The sequence below is a fragment of the Macaca thibetana genome, chromosome 19 (genome assembly GCF_024542745.1).
Source record: "Macaca thibetana thibetana isolate TM-01 chromosome 19, ASM2454274v1, whole genome shotgun sequence".
NCBI classification, from domain to species: Eukaryota; Metazoa; Chordata; class Mammalia; order Primates; family Cercopithecidae; genus Macaca; species Macaca thibetana.
The window spans coordinates 7,324,511-7,341,877 of NC_065596.1; the positions used below are offsets into that span (position 1 = coordinate 7,324,511).

General features: G+C 53.5%; 2 protein-coding genes across 5 annotated transcripts in view; one reads left to right on the forward strand and one right to left on the reverse strand.

Annotated features, from left to right (window-relative positions):
* Window positions 1-17,367, reverse strand: part of MRPL34 (mitochondrial ribosomal protein L34) — a 72,430-nt gene that overhangs the window by 40,496 nt on the left and 14,567 nt on the right. Inside the window, exon 1 of one of the 3 annotated variants that reach the window (XM_050769846.1) lies at window positions 11,385-11,388. The exons of the other annotated variants lie outside the window; for them this stretch is intronic. The gene's annotated coding sequence lies outside the window, so the exon portion shown is untranslated. Of the gene's footprint in view, window positions 1-11,384; window positions 11,389-17,367 lie in introns of those variants that run through there. 3 annotated transcript variants of the gene reach the window in all.
* Window positions 2,363-15,971, forward strand: USHBP1 (USH1 protein network component harmonin binding protein 1). 2 transcript variants are annotated; one of them, XM_050769534.1, is made up of 13 exons: window positions 2,363-2,488; window positions 2,812-2,913; window positions 3,009-3,157; window positions 4,179-4,617; window positions 7,201-7,326; window positions 7,492-7,628; window positions 7,795-7,935; window positions 8,832-9,005; window positions 10,480-10,729; window positions 12,162-12,383; window positions 14,006-14,112; window positions 14,301-14,423; window positions 15,579-15,971. In XM_050769534.1, the coding sequence occupies exons 2-13, from the start codon at window positions 2,860-2,862 to the stop codon at window positions 15,766-15,768; spliced, it is 2,112 nt and encodes a 703-aa protein (XP_050625491.1). In that variant the 5' UTR covers window positions 2,363-2,488; window positions 2,812-2,859; the 3' UTR covers window positions 15,769-15,971. The 2 variants fall into 2 exon arrangements, with proteins under 2 accessions (XP_050625491.1, XP_050625492.1); XM_050769535.1 differs by having other exon boundaries at window positions 2,407-2,598.

Genomic DNA, 17,367 nt, shown 5'->3' on the forward strand with positions numbered 1-17,367 from the left:
CCCGGCTAATTTTTTTGTAGTTTTAGTAGAGACGGGGTTTCACCGTGTTCGCCAGGATGGTCTGGATCTCCTGACCTCGTGATCTGCCCGCCTCGGCCTCCCAAAGTGCTGGGATTACAGGCGTGAGCCATCGCATCCGACCTTCTTGTTGTTTTTTGGTTTTGGTTTTGGTTTTTTGAGAAGGAACCTCTCTGTGTCGCCCAGAGGTCTGTCGCCTAGAGCAGCTCTTTGAAGGCTCTAAGCCTTTGTCCAGGCAGTTCCTTCTGCCTGGAATGCTGTTCCTCCTGTTGCTTTGCTGGCAAGTTCTTCATCTTTCAAAGATCACCTTTACACAGCCCCTCCGGCTATTCTCGAATTAGAGCCTGGCCAATGTGGCAGGCTTCTTTGACCCTTAAAAAAAAAAACTGAGGGGTTGGGGGCAGTGGCTCACACTTGTAATCACAGCATTTTGGGAGGCTGAGGTGGGCGGATCACGAGGTTAAGAGTTGGAGATCAGCCTGGCCAATATGGTGAAATCCTGTCTCTACTAAAATTACAAAAAATTATCCGGGTGTGGTGGTGCACACCTGTAATCACAGCTACTCGGAAGGCTGAGGCAGAAGAATCGCTTGAACCCAGGAGGTGGAGGTTGCAGTGAGCCGAGATCCCGCCACTGCACTCCAGCCTGGGTGACAGAGCAAGATTCCATCTAAAAAAATAAAATAAATAAATAAACTGAGGCTTCAAGTGGCTCTTAAACATTTCTGGGGCTGGTGGGGTGGATGACTCATGCCTGTAATCCCAACACTTTGGGAGGGTGAGGCAGGTGGATCACCTGAGTTCAGGAGTTTAAGAGCAGCCTGGCCAACATGGCAAAAACCCATCTCTAGCCGGGTGCAGTGGCTCACGCCTGTAATCCCAGCACTTTGGGAGGCCAAGGCCGGTGGATTACTTGAGGTCAGGAGTTCAAGACCAGCCTGGCCAACATGGTAAAACCCTGTCTCTACTAAAAACACAAAAATTAACCAGGCGTTGTGGTGGGCACTTGTAATCCCAGCTACTCGGCAGGCTGAGGCAGGAGAATTGCTTGAACCCAGGAGGTGGAGGATGCAATGAGATCGCACCGCTGCACTCCAACCTGGGCAACAGAGCGAGACTCCATCTCAAAAAAAAAAAAAAAAAAAAAAAAAAGAAGGTTGGGCGTGGTGGCTCACGCCTGTAATCCCAGCACTTTGGGAGGCCGAGGCAGGTGGATCACGAGGTCAGAAGATCGAGACCATCGTGGCTAACACGGCGAAACCCCGTCTCTACTAAAAATACAAAAAAATTAGGTGGGCGTGGTGGCGGGTGCCTGTAGTCCCAGCTACTCGGGAAGCTGAGGCAGGAGAATGGTATGAACCCGGGAGGCAAAGGTTGCAGTGAGCCAATATCGCACCACTGCACTCCAGCCTGGGCGACGGAGCGAGAAGAGAACTGTCAGCCCACAGTGAAGAGACAGGCAGAGAAGAAGAGTTCACAGGGGAGCCAAATAAAAGCCATATCAGGCCGGGCGCGGTGGCTCAAGCCTGTAATCCCAGCACTTTGGGAGGCCGAGGCGGGTGGATCACGAGGTCAGGAGATCGAGACTATCCTGGCTAACATGGTGAAACCCCGTCTCTACTAAAAATACAAAAAAAACTAGCCGGGCGTGGTGGCGGGCGCCTGTAGTCTCAGCTACTTGGGAGGCTGAGGCGGGAGAATGGCGTGAACCCGGGAGGCGGAGCTTGCAGTGAGCCGAGATCACGCCACTGCACTCCAGCCTGGGAGACACAGCGAGACTCCGTCTCAAAAAAAAATAAATAAATAAATAAAAATAAAAGCCATATCAGCTCAGGGGAACATTCTAGCTCTTTTTTTTTTTTCTTTCTTTTTGAGACAGGGTGTTGCCTTGTTACCCAGACTGGAGTGCAGTGGCGTGACCATGGCTCACTGCAGCCTCAACTTCCAGGTGTTAAGCAATCCTCCCACCTCAGCCTCCCGAGTAGCTGGGACTACAGGCATATGCCACCACTCCTGGCTAATTTTTATATTTTATGTAGAGACGGGGGTCTTGCCATGTTGCCCAGGCTTGTCTTAAACTCTTGGGCTCAAGCGATCTGCCTTCCTCAGCTTCCCAGAGTCCTGGGATTACAGGCGTGAGCCATGGTGCTCGGCCCATTCTAGATCTTGAGAAATAAAATCCAAGAGTCAGAGCTAGAAGGGCCATGGGCTTGGAGGCTGAGACGAGGAGGGGCTGAAACCTTGGGAGTCAGGTATGTGTGCCCCGCTAGGGCTGCAGGAAGCTGCTGTCCTCAAAAAGGAAACAACACAATAACAAGTCACATGACCAGGGGAGTGGGTTCCTGTTTCCTGGTCCCTCCCAGGCCAGGCTTGGCCAGCCCAGGCCTGACCAGGCAGTGGCCAGAGTGACCCCAAGACGGTGTCCAGGGACTCAGGCCTCTGATCAAGTTACCCCCAGAAGATCAGAGAGGTAGAGAGAGCTGAACCCGTCATTTAGGAGGGCCGCGGAGGAGAGGGAATTATTGAGATTGCATTTCCAGGCTCAAAGAGAGGAGGGAAGGGGACAAAGACGTAGTGAAGGTAAAGAAGGCAGAGAAGAAGGGGGAGATCCAGACAACCTTGTTAGGTAGTGAGCTGCCTGTCCAGGGAGGCATTCAAATGTGCCCAATCAACATTGATCACAAAATCCCTTCCTGAGGGGTAGTCAATGCCCCATTTCACAGCAGAGGAAATTGAGGTTGTCTCTTGTCCAGGACAACAAAGGCAAGAGGTCATGGCAGGCTGTGGTTTTAGGGGTTGACGAAGGAGAAGCATTCAGAGAGCACTGGCTTCTGGACAGCAATGAGTGCCCGGGCCACGCGGCCCCGAAGCCGGCGAGGGAGGCATGCTCCACCCGTAAGTGTCACCCTCTCCCCTCCACACCCAACTCCTGGGGACCCCAAGGTCCCGTCCTGCCTGGCTCAGAGCGGGGCCACGGGGGTCATTTGCAGGGTGAACTGGACCCCGTGGCTGAGAGTTCAGAGGAGATTGAGACAGCCAGTGGGAGCTCCAAGCTCAGCTTTGTCCCACCTCCTGTGAGCTCCAGGCTGGAACAGCTGGGCCCCATGGAGGAGGTCAGTGGCCAAGGCCTAGGAAGCAGGTAAGACCCCCTTGGTCTGTGCCCTTCACTCCAGTCCAGATGCATCTTTGCCATCTGCAGATCTGCTGATGTGCCCTCTCTGCTCACACACCTACCATAGCTCCCTGTTGCCTTCAGCCTGACTTTCTTTTCTTTTTTTTTGAGTCTTGCTCTGTCACCCGGGCTGCAGTGCAGTGGTACAGTCTCCACTCACAGTAACCTCTGCCTCCTGGGTTCAAGCGGGAGCCTCAGCTTCCCGAGTAGCTGGGATTACAGGTGTGTGCCACCACACCCAGCTAATTTTTGTATTTTTAGTGAGACAGGGTCTTGCCACGTTAGCCAGGCTGGTCTTGAACTCCTGACCTCAGGTGATCCCCCCACTTCGGCCTCTGAAAGTGCTGGGATTACAAGTGTGAGTCGCTGCCCCAGAAGACTCCATTTCCAGAATCTTCTGTCTCTCACCTTCAGGACTTTCCCAGTGCCCGTCACAGTCCAACTTACTATTCACTCTGCTTCGTAGCCCCAGGTCTCCCCTCCAACTTCTCCACCACCTCTGTCCAGCCTCTTCCCTGAATTCCCAGCCTCCCAGTCTCTCCCTGGGATGCAAGTCCCAGAACACGCAGCTCTTGCCAACTCTGCCCCGCTCACACCTCCCGAAGACCATGAAGTTTAAGCCCTAAGAATTCCCTGCCCTGGGCTGAGCGTTGTGGCCCATGCCTGTTATCGCAGAACTTTGGGAGGCCAAGTCGGGCGAATCACCTGAGGTCAGGAGTTTGACATCAGCCTGGCCAACATGGTGAAACCCTGTCTCTACTAAAAATACAAAAATTAGCCGGGTGTGGTGGTGGGCACCTGTAATCCCAGCTACTTGGGGGACTGAGGCAGGAGAATCACTTGAACCCAGGAGGTGGAGGTTGCAGTGAGCTGAGATCGCACCACTGCACTCCAGCCTGGGCAACAGAGTGAGATTCTGTCTCAAAAAATAAAAAAGAATTCCCTGCCCAGCATGAAGCGACTCAAGTGCCTGAGTTGGTGTCCACAGGACCGACAAGAAGACGGATGGGGGCTCTGGCAGGGGACTGGCCTCAGCCCCCGAGGTGCCCCACAAACCTGCAGTGGAAGCCTACCAGGCCCCAGAAGCAGCCCTACAGTACAAGGAGACTGTGCCCCCTGGGATTGGGGCCCCCGATGTGTTTCAGACCCTCCAGCACGCTCTGAGCTCCCTGGAGGCAGCGGCTGCAGCCTGGCGCCACCGGCCCTCCAGCCATCCTGGGCCAATGGAGTTGGAAGACACAAGCAAAGGGGGACCAGGTCCCCTTGGGAAGCAGGAAGGGGCAGGGAGCAGCCAGCGAGAGGCAGCTCGCCTGGCTGAGAGGAATGCCTGGCTCCGGCTGGCCCTGAGTAGCCGAGAGGATGAGCTGGTCCGCACGCAGGCCTCCCTGGAGGCCATCCGAGCTGAGAAGGAGACACTGCAGAAAGAGGTGAGTGGGGCCATCCTGAGTCCTATGTGGCTCTCTGTCTGAGGGAGGAGGCAGGCCCGATGTAGGCAATATTCATTCATCTGTTCATTCCAAAAACCTTTTGAGGCTGGGTGTGGTGGCTCACGCCTATAATCCCAGCACTTTGGGAGATGGAGGCACGAGGATCCTTTGAGGCCAGGAGTTCAAGACCAGCCTGGGCAACACAGCAAGACCCCTACCTCTGCAAAAAATAAAAAATAAAAATCAGCCAGGTTGGCCAGGCACGGTGGCTCACACCTGTAATCCCAGCACTTTGGGAGGCTGAGGTGGGCGTATCACAAAGTCAGGAGTTCAAGACCAGCTTGGCCAACATGGTGAAACCCCATCTCTACTAAAAATAAAAATAAATAAATAAATAAAAGTCAGGTGTGGTGGCATATGCCTGTAATTCCAGCTACTCAGGAGGCTGAGGCAGGAGAATCACTTGAACCCGGGTGATGGAGGTGGCAGTGAGCTGAGATCACATCAATGTACTCCAGTCTGGGGAACAGAGTGAGACTCTGTCTAAAAAAAAAAAAAAAAAAAATCAGTCAGGTTGGCTGGGTGCGGTGGCTCATGCCTGTAATCTACACCAGCACTGTGGGAGGCCAAGGTGGGTGGATCCCTTGAGGCCAGGAGTTAGAGACCAGCCTGACCAATATGGTGAAACCCTGTCTTTACTAAAAATACAAAAATTAGCCAGGTGTGGTGGCACGTGCCTGTAATCCCAGCTACTCAGGAGGCTGAGGCAGGAGAATTGCTTGACACAATTCTGCAGCTACCAGGGAGGCTAAGGCACAAGAATCGCCTGATCCTAGGAGGCGGAGCTTGCAGTGAGCCGAGATCGCACCACTGCACTCCAGCCTGGGTGACGGAGAGAGACTGTCTCAAAAAAAAAAAAAAAAAAAAAAAAAAAAGCCAGGCACGGTGGCTCACGCCTGTAATCCCAACACTTTGGGAGGCCGAGGTGGGCAGATCACAAGGTCAGCAGATCGAGACCATGCTGGCTAACACGGTGAAACCCCATCTCTACTAAAAATACAAAAAAATTTAGTCGGGCATGCTGGCATGCACTGGTAGTCCCAGTCCCAGCTACTCGGGAGGCTGAGGCAGGAGAATTGCTTGAACTCAGGAAGCGGAAGTTGCAGTGAGCCGAGATCCCGCCATTGCACTCCAGCCTGACCGACAGAGGAAAACTCTCAAAAAAAAAAAAAAAAAAAAAAAAGAAAAGAAAAGAAAAGAAAAAAAAGAAAGAAAACTGAGGGTGGTGAGATCAGGCCCTGGGGTGGCAGCATGACTAGCCTGTTCAAGGAACCCGAAGGACGCCAGTGTGGCTGGAACACAGGGCGTAACAGGGAGAGTGTGGGGAGCCAGAACAGAGGGAGGACAAATGCAGATGGCGCAGGGCCTCGTGGGCTGCAAGGAGGCACTTCACTTGGGCTTTGCTCTGATTAAGGTGAGAGCCCCGGAGGGTTCTGAGCAGAGGAGGCCGTGCTCGACGCAGGTGTTCAGAGGCGCCCTCTGGTGGCAGAGGTAGGAACAGTCTGAGAGGGTGAGGGTGGACTCTTGGAGAGCCAGGAGGTGACTTCACTGGTCCAGACACGCAGGATGGTGGAGGTTGTGGAGGCGGAGAGATGCGGACGGATTCTGGGTGATGTGGAAGATGGAACTGACAGGTGTGAGCATGAAGGCTAGAGAGAACTTCAGGCTTTGGGACCTGAAGCACTAGAAGGGAGAGATGGAGGAGCTACAGGGTAGGCAGGTTTGGCTGGTGGTGACCAGATCTCTTTAGCCCTTGATAAGCTCCAGTGCCCATGAGACATCCACGTGGGGTCCTCAAGGGAGCAGCTGTATGTCTGAGTCCAGGGCTCAGGGGAGACAGCAGGGCAGGAGGGAGACACTTGAGCATCCTTAGCATGTAGGTGGCATTTAAAGCCATGTGGCTGCCGGGTGCAGTGGCTCATGCCTGTAATCCCAGCACTTAGGGAGGCTGAGGCAGGTGATCAACTGAGGTCAGGAGTTTGAGACCAGCCTGGCCAACATGGTGAAACCCCATCTCTACTGAAAATACAAAAATTTGTCAGGCATGATGGCAGATGCCCATAATCCCAGCTACTCAGGAGGCTGAGGCAGGAGAATCACTTGAACCCAGGAGGCAGAGGTTGCAGTGAGCTGAGACTGTGCCACTGCATTCCATCCTGGGTGACACAGCAAGACTCCATCTCAAAAATAAAAATAAAAATAGAAAAGTCATGTGGCTGAATGAAGTATTGAGAGGGAAACCCTCATCTCAGGCTGGTAGGAAAATTCGGGGCTATGGGAGCCCAGTCCAGGGATTCATTTTCCTCCACAGTGGGGCCCATTTTTCTGCTGGGAAAAATAAAATCCTCAGCAGCTGGCAAACATTCCCAAGGTCAGATAGTGAGATTTTTGGCAGGCTAAGTATCCAAGCCTCCTGCCTTCCAGCTAGGGTTCTTGCCACTTCCCCAAGAACAGGCCTTGGGGAGGGAAGGCTGGTGGTTGGTTTCAGCCCCTAGGCCTGACATTCCCCCTCATCCTTCCCAGGTTCAGGAGTTGCAGAATTCCCTCTTGAGGCTGGAGCCCTTCCCACGTCTTTCCCACAGCCAAGCAGGTGGCTCAGGCAGTGGTTCTACCAGCTCTGAGGCAGACAGGGAACCCTGGGAGACTCAGGTGAGTGTGAGAAGTTCAATCCCATGGTCTTGATGTCCTTAGTCTTCAGGGGGATGAGACTCAAATCTTTGTCATGGGATCCAACAGCTTCTGGGGTTGCAAAATGCCTACCATCCCAGGCTCTTGGTGACAATTGGGGTCAATTACATCACCTGTTCTTGGCAGGACTCCTTCTCCCTGGCTCACCCCCTGCTTCGGCGCCTCCGCAGCCATTCCAGCACTCAGATCCTTGGGTCTCTTCCCACCCAGCCCCTCAGTCCTGAGATGCACATCATGGAAGCCCAGATGGAGCAACTCCGAGGGTAAGAGACTCAAATGCTGAGCTCATAAGGGCACAGGCACCTCCTCCAGCTGAGTTAGAAGGCCTGGAGTCTGAAGCTGCAACAGGAGGGAGGGTAAGGGTGGAAATTGAGGCCTGACTGCCTTAGAAGGCCTCTGACTTTCCCTCTTCCCCACCTTCGGGGACAGGAGCATTGAGAAGCTCAAATGCTTTAACCGTCTGCTATCGGCTGTGCTCCAGGGATACAAGGGCCACTGTGAGGGCCTCAGCATGCAGCTAGGCCAGCGGGAGGCTGAGGCCACAGCATTGCATCTGGCCTTGCAGTACAGGTCAGTGCACCCTGCCAGTGATGTCACCAGCTGGGGAGGGAATGGGCTTTCTGAGGATGGCCCCAATCCACAGAACCCTCACTGGAGAGCACCTTCCCCACTTCAGAAATTAATTTTTTTTTTTTTTTTTGGGACAGAGTCTTGCTGTGTCACCCAGGCTGGAATGCAGTGGCGAGATCTCAGCTCACTGCAACCTCTGCCTCCTGGGTTCAAATGACACTCATGTCTCAGCCTCCTGAGTAGCTGGGATTGCAGGTGTATGCCACTATACCCAGCTAATTTTTGTATTTTTAGTAGAGATGGGTTTCACCATATGGGCCAGGCTAGTCTCGAACTCCTGACATCATGATCCGCTCGACTCGGCCTCCCAAAGGGCTGGGATTACAGGTGTGAGCCACCTTGCCTGGCCCAGAAATTAACTTAAGGCAATTTTAGTTCAGGGTTGGTAAGGGAGTCTACATGCTTCCAGAGTTGAGGACAGTGGGGAGAAGAGGAGTTCAGGAGCAAGTGGGGACTGGCACCTATAGAGTGAGATGTAGCTAAGCATTTTTTTTTCTCTCTTTCTTTTTTTTTGAGACAGAGTCTAGCTCTGTCACCCAGGCTGGAGTGCAGTGGTGCCCTGTTGGCTCACTGCAACCTCCACCTCCCTGGTTCAAGCGATTCTCCTGCCTCAGCCTCCTGAGTAGCTGGAACTACAGGTGCGTACCACCACACCTTGCTAATCTTTGTATTTTTAGTAGAGACGGGGTTTCACCATGTTGGTCAGGCTGGTCTCGAACTCCTGACCTCAGGTAATCCTCCCGCCTCAGCCTCCCAAAGTGCTAGGACTACAGGTGAGGGCCATTGCACCCAGCCAAGCTGAGTGTCCTGAAGCACTCAGAACCAGTGTCCCACAGTGAGCACTGTGAAGAGGCATACAGGGTTCTTCTTGCTCTGCGGGAGGCCAATTCAGAAGCAGGAGACGAAGCCCCCACGAGTGACCTGCAAGCAGCTGAAGAGGAAGCATGGAGGCTGCTGGCACAAGAGGAGGCCACCATGGATGCAGGGGCACGGCAGAATCCACAGCCAAGGTACCTCCCCGGAACCCTGGGAACTGGCCTGGTTGAGGAGTGGGGTCTTGACTGGGGAATGGGGCTCCCAGAACTCACCATGTTTGGGGGCTTGGTGTGGCTGTGTCCAGCAAGGTCGGTATGGAGCACACTGTAGTTGGTTGACATGAGGCTCAACTGCAGTTGGCCTGTTGCTACTTGACAAAGTTAGCATGGTGGTTGACAGATATTGCAGTTGGCGTGAAGATGGATAATGATGCCTACTGGTTAAAACTGGCACCCACAGCCGGGCACAGTGGCTCACGCCTGTAATCCCAGCACTTTAGGAGGCCAAGGCAGGCAGATCGCTTGAGCTCAGTAGTTCAAGACCAGCCCTTGTAACATGGCAAAAGTCCTTTTCTACCAAAACTACAAATAAATTAGCCGGGTGTGCCCATGTAGTCCCAGCTACTTGGGAGGCTGAGGTGGGAGGAAGCCTTGAGTCTGGGAGGTGGAGGCTGCAGTGAGCTGAGATTGCACCACTGCACTCCAGCCTGGGTGACAGAGTGAGACCCTGGTTTTTTTTTTTTTTTTTTTTTTTTTTTTTGAGACGGAGTCTGGCTCTGTCGCCCAGGCTGGAGTGCAGTGGCTGGATCTCAGCTCACTGCAAGCTCCGCCTCCCGGGTTTGCGCCATTCTCCTGCCTCAGCCTCCCGAGTAGCTGGGACTACAGGCGCCCGCCACCTCGCCCGGCTATTTTTTTGTATTTTTTAGTAGAGACAGGGTTTCACCGTGTTAGCCAGGATGGTCTCGATCTCCTGACCTCGTGATCTGCCCGTCTCGGCCTCCCAAAGTGCTGGGATTACAGGCTTGAGCCACCGCGCCTGGCCAAGACCCTGGTTTTTGTTTTGTTTTGAGACGAATTTTCACTCTTGTCACCCAGGCTGGAGTCCAATAGTCTGATCTCGGCTCACTGCAACCTCCGCCTCCCAGGTTCAAGCGATTCTCCTGCCTCAGCCTCCCGAGTAGGTGGGATTACAGGCTCCCACTATCATGCCTGGCTAATTTTGAATTTTCAGTAGAGATGGGGTTTCTCCATATTGGTCAGGCTGGTCTCGAACTCCCGACCTCAGGTGATCCACTTGCCTCTGCCTCCCAAAGTGCTGGGATTACAGGCGTGAGGCACCGTGCCCAGCCCCAGCTAATTATTTTATAAAGACGGATTCTCACTCTGTTGCCTATGCTGCTCTCAAACTTCTGGCTTCAAGCAATCCTCCCGCCTCAGCCTCCCAAAGTGCTGGGGTTACAGGCGTGCATCACCACACCTGACCAAAACGTGGTCTTGATGGAAGATGGTGCCTAGTGGGGTACGTTGGTGTGACAGGGGCCACCACAGATGGCAAAGACTCCGTCGTGGCCAGTGAGATGGAAGATGATGGACCCTACCAGGATTGGCATGAAGTTAACCCACCTATGCCTGCCGGTGTTAACATAGGCACATCTTCTGTTTTCTGTAGCCCTGAGGGCAGCAGTGTGGATAAGCCCACACCACAGGAAGTGGCTTTCCAGCTCCGAAGCTATGTCCAGCGTCTCCAGGAGCGCCGTTCTCTAGTGAAGATTCTCTCAGAGCCTGGCCCCACCTTGGCACCCATGCCCACTGTGCCCCGTGCAGAAGCCATGGTACAGGCCATTCTGGGGACCCAGTCTGGCCCAGCTCTTCCCCGACTGGAGAAGACACAAATTCAGCAGGACCTGGTGGCCACAAGGGTACAAATGGGCTGTGGTCACTGTCAGTTTTTCTTGATGGGACAAAATCCTTTACTGAGGTTGGGGGATCAAGGAGCAAAGGAGAATTCTCCTGGGCTGGGTGCAGACATTGTGAAGGAGAATTGGAACTGGGGTTTTGAGGGATTAATAGGAGTTTGTCTTCTGGGGTTCAGTGTCTCAATAGACTACAAATCTGGCTCTCCAAAATGCCCTTCGTATGGGAAGAGATGGGAGCAAAGAACACAGTCTTGGGTTTGTAGCTTGGCATGAAAACCTTGAGGTTCTGAAGCTGGAGAAACTCCAGAAGCTTTGACAGAACTGCTCTATGACCTATGTAAGCTACTTGCCCTCTAGGAAATGCCATTTCTACAGCTGTGGTTTTTTTTTTTTTTTTTTTGAGACGGAGTCTCGCTCTGTCGCCCGGGCTGGAGTGCAGTGGCCGGATCTCAGCTCACTGCAAGTTCCGCCTCCCGGGTTCACGCCATTCTCCTGCCTCAGCCTCCCAAGTAGCTGGGACTACAGTAGACCGCCACCTTGCCTGGCTACTTTTTGTTTTGTTTTGTTTTGTTTTGTTTTTTTGTTTTTTTGTATTTTTTAGTAGAGACGGGGTTTCACCGTGTTAGCCAGGATGGTCTCGATCTCCTGACCTTGTGATCCCCCCATCTCGGCCTCCCAAAGTGCTGGGATTACAGGCTTGAGCCACCGCGCCTGGCCACAGCTGTGGTTTTTATGGGAGGAAGATATTTCCACTTCACAAGAACATGGTGATCCTGGCGAACCCGGTGAAACCCCGTCTCTACTAAAAAATACAAAAAACTAGCCGGGCGAGGTGGCGGGCGCCTGTAGTCCCAGCTACTCGGGAGGCTGAGGCAGGAGAATGGCATAAACCCGGGAGGCGGAGCTTGCAGTGAGCTGAGATCCGGCCACTGCACTCCAGCCTGGGTGACAGAGCGAGACCCCGTCTCACCAAAAAAAAAAAAAAAAAAAAGAACATGGTGAAGGTCCTAGTTTGTTTTTTTTTTTTTTTTTTTTTTTTTTGAGACAGAGTCTTGCTCTCACCCAGGCTGAAGTGCTGTGGCGCTATCTCGGCTCACTGCAGCCTCTGCCCCCACCGGGTTCAAGTGATTCTCCTGCCTCAGCCTCCTGAGTAGCTGAGATTACAGTTGTGCACCACCACACCCGGCTATTTTTTGTATTTTCTGTGGAGACGGGGTTTCGCCATGTTGGCCAGGCTGGTCTCGAACTCCTGACCTCAGGTAATCCACCCACTTCGGCCTCCCAAAGTGCTAGGATTACAGGCATGAGCCACCGTGCCCAGCCAAAGGTCACAGTTTTTGTCTGAATAGGCCTCAGTGGGTGCCTCTTGGGGCCTCAGTTTCCCTGCAGTTGACGGTAGAAGCAGAAATTCTCTCCCCTCTCCTTGGTCCCGCAGGAGGCCCTGACGGACCTGATGCTTCGGCTGCAGCTGGTGCGGCGTGAGAAGCGGGGCCTAGAGCTGCGGGAGGCTGCCCTCCGAGCTCTGGGTCCAGCTCACGTGCTCCTGCTGGAGCAGCTGCGGTGGGAACGGGCGGAGCTCCGGACTGGTGGGGCAAACAGCAGTGGTGGACATAGCAGCGGAGGTGGCAGCAGTGGGGACGAGGAAGAGTGGTATCAGGTGAGCCGCCCTGCCTGAACCTGGTAGGGGTAGTAGCTTACTAATGAGAACATAGCCCTTGTCAATCACAGACCCCCTTTTTTTTTTTTTTTTTTTTTTGAGACGGAGGTTTGCTCTTGTTGCCTAGGCTGGAATGCAATGTTGCTATCTCTGCTCACCGCAACCTACGCCTCCCAGGTTCAAGTGATTCTCCTGTCTCAGCCTCCTGAGTAGCTGGCATTACAGACACACACCACCACATCTAGCTAATTTTTGTATGTTTTGTAGAGATGCAGTTTCACCATGTTGGCCAGGCTGGTCTCGAACTCCTGGCCTCAAATGTTTCGCCTGCCTCCGCCTCCCAAAGTGCTGAGATTACAGGCATGAGTCGCTGCGCCTGTCCTTAATGCAGCTCTTTGAATCATCTCTCCCACCTCCAAGCCTTTGTACATTCTGTGTCCCTGCCAGGAACTTCCCTCTTTGTGTCATAAAGTCCTTGACCTCCTGTAGATCTCAGTTAGACATCACCTCCTCAAGGAAGCCCTCCTGGAGTGACTTCAGATGAGGTTTCCTGTTATTTATTTCCCTTATCAGGTTACCCAGGCAGGGTGGTCCCAGCTACTGGGGAGGCTGAGGTGGGAGAATCACTTGAACCCAGGAGTTGGAGGCTTCAGTGAGCCACAATTACGTCATTTCACTCCAGCCTGGGCCACAGAGCGAGACCTCATCTCTCTTTATTTATTTATTTTTTGAGATAGAGTTTTGCTCTTGTCGCCCAGGCTGGAGTGCGATAGTGCAGTCTTAGCTCACTGCAGCCTCCGCCTCCCGGATTCAAGCAATTCTCCTGCCTCAGCCTCCCAAGTAGCCGGGATTAAAGGCGTCTGCCACTGTGCCCAAATGTTTATTTATTTATTTATTTATTTAGAGACGGAGTGTCGCTCTGTTGCCCAGGCTGGAGTGCAGTGGCACAATCTCGGCTCACTGCAACCTCCGCCTCCCAAGTTCAAGCGATTCTCCTGTCTTAGCCTCCTGAGTAGCTGGGATTACAGGGGTCTGCCACCATGCCAAGCTAATTTTTGTATATTTAGTAGAGACAGAGTTTCACCATGTTGGCCAGGCTGGTCTTGAACTCCTGACTTCAAGTGATCCACCCGTCTCGGCCTCCCAAAGTTCTGGGATTACAGGCGTGAGCTACCACACCTGGCCCCTAAATTTTATTTTTAGAGATGAGGTTCGAGACCAGCCTGGCCAACATAGTGAAACCCCGTCTCTACTAAAAATACAAACAGTAGCCAGGTCTGGTGGCATATGTCTGTAATGCCAACTACTTGAAAGGCTGAGGCAGGAGAATCGCTTGAACCTGGGAGGCAGAAGTTGCTGTCAGCCAAGATCGTGCCACTGTACCCCAGCCTGGGTGGCAGAGTGAGACTCTGTCTCAAAAAAAAAAAAAAAAATTTTTTTTAAATTAAATAAGATATTTCCCTTATCAGAGTATAATTTCGCTCTTATTGGGGTATGGAACCAGACGGGGGTCTCTGAGAGCATAGCAGCTGCCACTGTCTGGGCAGCTTCAATGTCCAGTGAGGGCCAAGCACGGACTTGGCCCAGGTTAATGTCACTTTGTTGTCTTCTCTCTCCCTTAGGGCCTTCCTGCTGTCCCTGGTGGCACCAGTGGCATTGATGGTGGCCAGGTGGGCAGGGCCTGGGACCCAGAGAAGTTAGCCCAGGAACTGGCAGCATCGCTCACCAGGTGTGTGGCTGGGTGGGGATGGGCAGCCTATGTGACAGCCCCCGGGGGGGCTGTCTGCAGCAGAAGCTAAGGTGTACCCCTGTGTACAGGTGTGTTTACATGACAATACTGTGGGCAGGTGGGTAGGAGGAGACGTGGGAAATAGGATGGGCTAGGGCTGTGAGCCCTCCTCTTCCCCTTCGCAACAGGACGCTGGACCTGCGGGAGCAGCTGCAGTCTCTGCGCAGGGAGCTGGAACGGGTGGCTCAGAAGGGGCGAGCCAGACGGTCTCAGAGTGCCGAGCTGAACAGGGATTTATGCAAAGCCCACAGGTGGGACCCCTGTTCTGCATCCCTCCAATCCCCCTGGCACCATCCCCCACCAGGATCTCAGAAGTATCCCTGGCTCTCTCTGGGCCTTAGCCTTCCCCGCTGCCCCAAAATAGGCAATAAAGGCCAGGCACAGTGGCTCATACCTGTAATCCCATGTTGGGAGGCTGAGGCTGGCAGATCACCTGAGGTCAGGAGTTTGAGACAGCCTGGCCAATGTGGTGAAACCCCATCTCTACTAAAAGTACAAAAATTAGCTGGGCATCTTGGCACATGCCTGTAATTCCAGCTACTTGGAAGAAAGGAGAATTGCTTAAACCCAGGAGTTGGAGGTAGCGGTGAGCAGAGATCACACCACTGCACTCCAGCTTGAGCGACAGAGCAAGACTCTGTCTCAAAAAAAGAAACAACAGGCTGGGCCAGGCACAGTGGCTCATGCCTGAAATCCCAGCACTTTGGGAGGCCAAGGCAGGCAGATCACCTGAGGCCGGGAGTTCGAGACCAGCCTGACCAACATGGAGAAACCCCATCTCTACTAAAAATACAAAATTAGCCAGGCGTGGTGGCGCATGCCTGTAATCCCAGCTACTTGGTAGGCTGAGGCAGGAGAATCGCTTAAACCTGGGAGACAGAGGTTGCAGTGAGCCAAGATCAGGCCATTGCACTCCAGCCTGGGCAACAAGAGCAAAACTCCGTCTCAAAAAAACAACAACAAGAAAAAACAGGCTGGGCACAGTGGCTCACACTTGTAATCCCAGCACTTTGGGAGGCCAAGGCAGGCGGATCACCTGAGGTCAGGAGTTCAAGACCAGCCTAGGCAACATGGTGAAACCCTGTCTCTATTAAAAAATACAAAAAAATTAGCTGGGCATGGTGGCGGGTACCTGTAATCCCAGCTACTTGGGAGGCTGAGGCAGGAGCACTGCTTGAACCCAGGAGGCAGAGGTTGTAGTGAGGGGAGATCTTACCATTGCACTCCAGCCTGGGCGACAAGAGCGAAATTCTGTCTCAAACAACAACAACAACAAAAAGACCAGTTAGCTGGGACCCTGGGAGACCCAATGTGAAAAAGCCCCCATTCTGGGAGTGGGAGTACATGGCCCCTGCCTTGGGTGGAGTCGGGGGCTATTTCTTGACCCAGCCACCCACCCCTTCCAGCGCCCTGGTCCTGGCCTTGCGAGGAGCCCACCGGAAGCAGGAAGAGCAATGCCGGAAGTTGGAGCAGCAGATGGCACTCATGGAGGCTCAGCAGGCTGAGGAGGTGGCGGTGCTCGAAGCCACTGCAAGGGCCCTGGGGAAACCCAGGCCGCCCCTCCCGCCTCCCCAGCTTGGGGATACCGTTCTGTAGGCCCCTTACCCAGCCATGTCTGGACATGCCAGACCGCTGTGGCATGTCATAAACTATCCTGGAGTGACATCATGTCATGTTGCATGATTTGGCGTGTTGGGGCACATTTGGCATGAGGGAAGCTGGTGCACATGGGTGTCCAGGGCCTGATGGGTGTGGCCACGCAATGCAGAAAGACTTGGGTGTCTTTGGCCTGGCACCAAGTGGAATGTGAACTTCACATCAGTGGGGTCAGGCCAGAAGCAACCTGGGCTGTGGGACCAGGTCTCTGGGACTGACGAATTTTGGAGGTCCGTGAGGTTGCATAGCCACAGCTGAAGTTCCAACTGGCCTGTCTCCCGAAGCCCAGGGAGGGATTCATGGGGACTGGACAAAGCTTCTCCTGGCAGCTCCTTCCCAAGGAGATGCTGGGTTTGGCTGGCAGATTTTCCTGAAGGGGGCCGGGCGCAGTGGTGCACGCCTGTAATCCCAGCACTTTGGGAGATCCACGTGGGTGGATCACTAGAGCCCAGGAGTTCAAGACTAGCCTGGACAACGTGGTAAAACCCCATGTCTACAAAAAAAAAAAATACAAAAATTAGCCAGGCATGGTGGCATGTGCCTATAAAGCTATCTAGGAGGCTAAAGTGGGAGGATCACTTGAGCTTGAGAAGCAGAGGTTGCAGTGAGCTGAGATCACACCACTGCACTCCAGTCTGGGTGACAGAGTAAGACCCTGTCTCAAAAAAACAAAACAGGCTGGGTGTGGTGACTCATGCCTGTAATCCCAGCACTTTGGGAGGCTGAGGCGGGGAGGATCACCTGAGGTCAGGAGCTTGAGACCAGCTTGGCCAACATGGCAAAACCCCTGTCTCTACTAAAAATACAAAAATTAGCTGGGTGTGGTGGTGCATGCCTGTAGTCCCAGCTACTCAGGAGGCTGAGGCAGGATAATTGCTTGAACCCGGGAGGCAGACATTGCAGTGAGCTGAGATCACGCCACTGCACTCCAGTCTGGGTGACAGAATAGGACCTTGTCTCAAAAACACAAAACAGGCCGGGTGCGGTGGCTCACACCTGTAATCCCAGCACTTTTGGAAGCTGAGGTGGGCAGATCATGAGGTCAGGAGATGGAGACCATCCTGGCTAACACGGTGAAACCCTGTCTCTACTAAAAATACACAAAATTAGCCGGGCGCAGTGGCAGGCACCTGTAGTCCCAGCTACTCAGGAGGCTGAGGCAGGAGAATGGCATGAACCCAGGAAGCAGAGCTTGCAGTGAGCCGAGATCGTGCCACTGCACTCCAGCCTGGGTGACAGAGCGAGACTCCGTCTCAAAAAAAAAAAAAACAGGGCCAGGCACAGTGGCTCACGCCTGTAATCCCAGCATTTTGGGAGGCCAAGGCGGGTGAAGGCGGGTGGATCACAAGGTCAAAAGATAAAGTCCAACATAGTTAAACCCCATCTGTACTAAAAATACAAAAATTAGCTGGTCGTGGTGGTGCATGCCTGTAATCCCAGCTACTTGGGAGGCTGGGGCAGGAGAATCACTTGAACCAGGGAGTCGGAGGTTGCAGTGAGCCGAGGTTGCGCCACTGCACTCCAGCCTGGTGACAAAGC

Bases quoted from the DNA above. Each gene is read 5' to 3' on its own strand.
- USHBP1 (XM_050769534.1), top strand. From the start codon at position 2,860: ATGAGTGCCCGGGCCACGCGGCCCCGAAGCCGGCGAGGGAGGCATGCT. The intron at 3,158-4,178 runs GTAAGACCCCCT...TGGTGTCCACAG, and splicing joins GGCCAAGGCCTAGGAAGCAG to GACCGACAAGAAGACGGATG. The intron at 14,113-14,300 runs GTGTGTGGCTGG...CCTTCGCAACAG, and splicing joins CTGGCAGCATCGCTCACCAG to GACGCTGGACCTGCGGGAGC.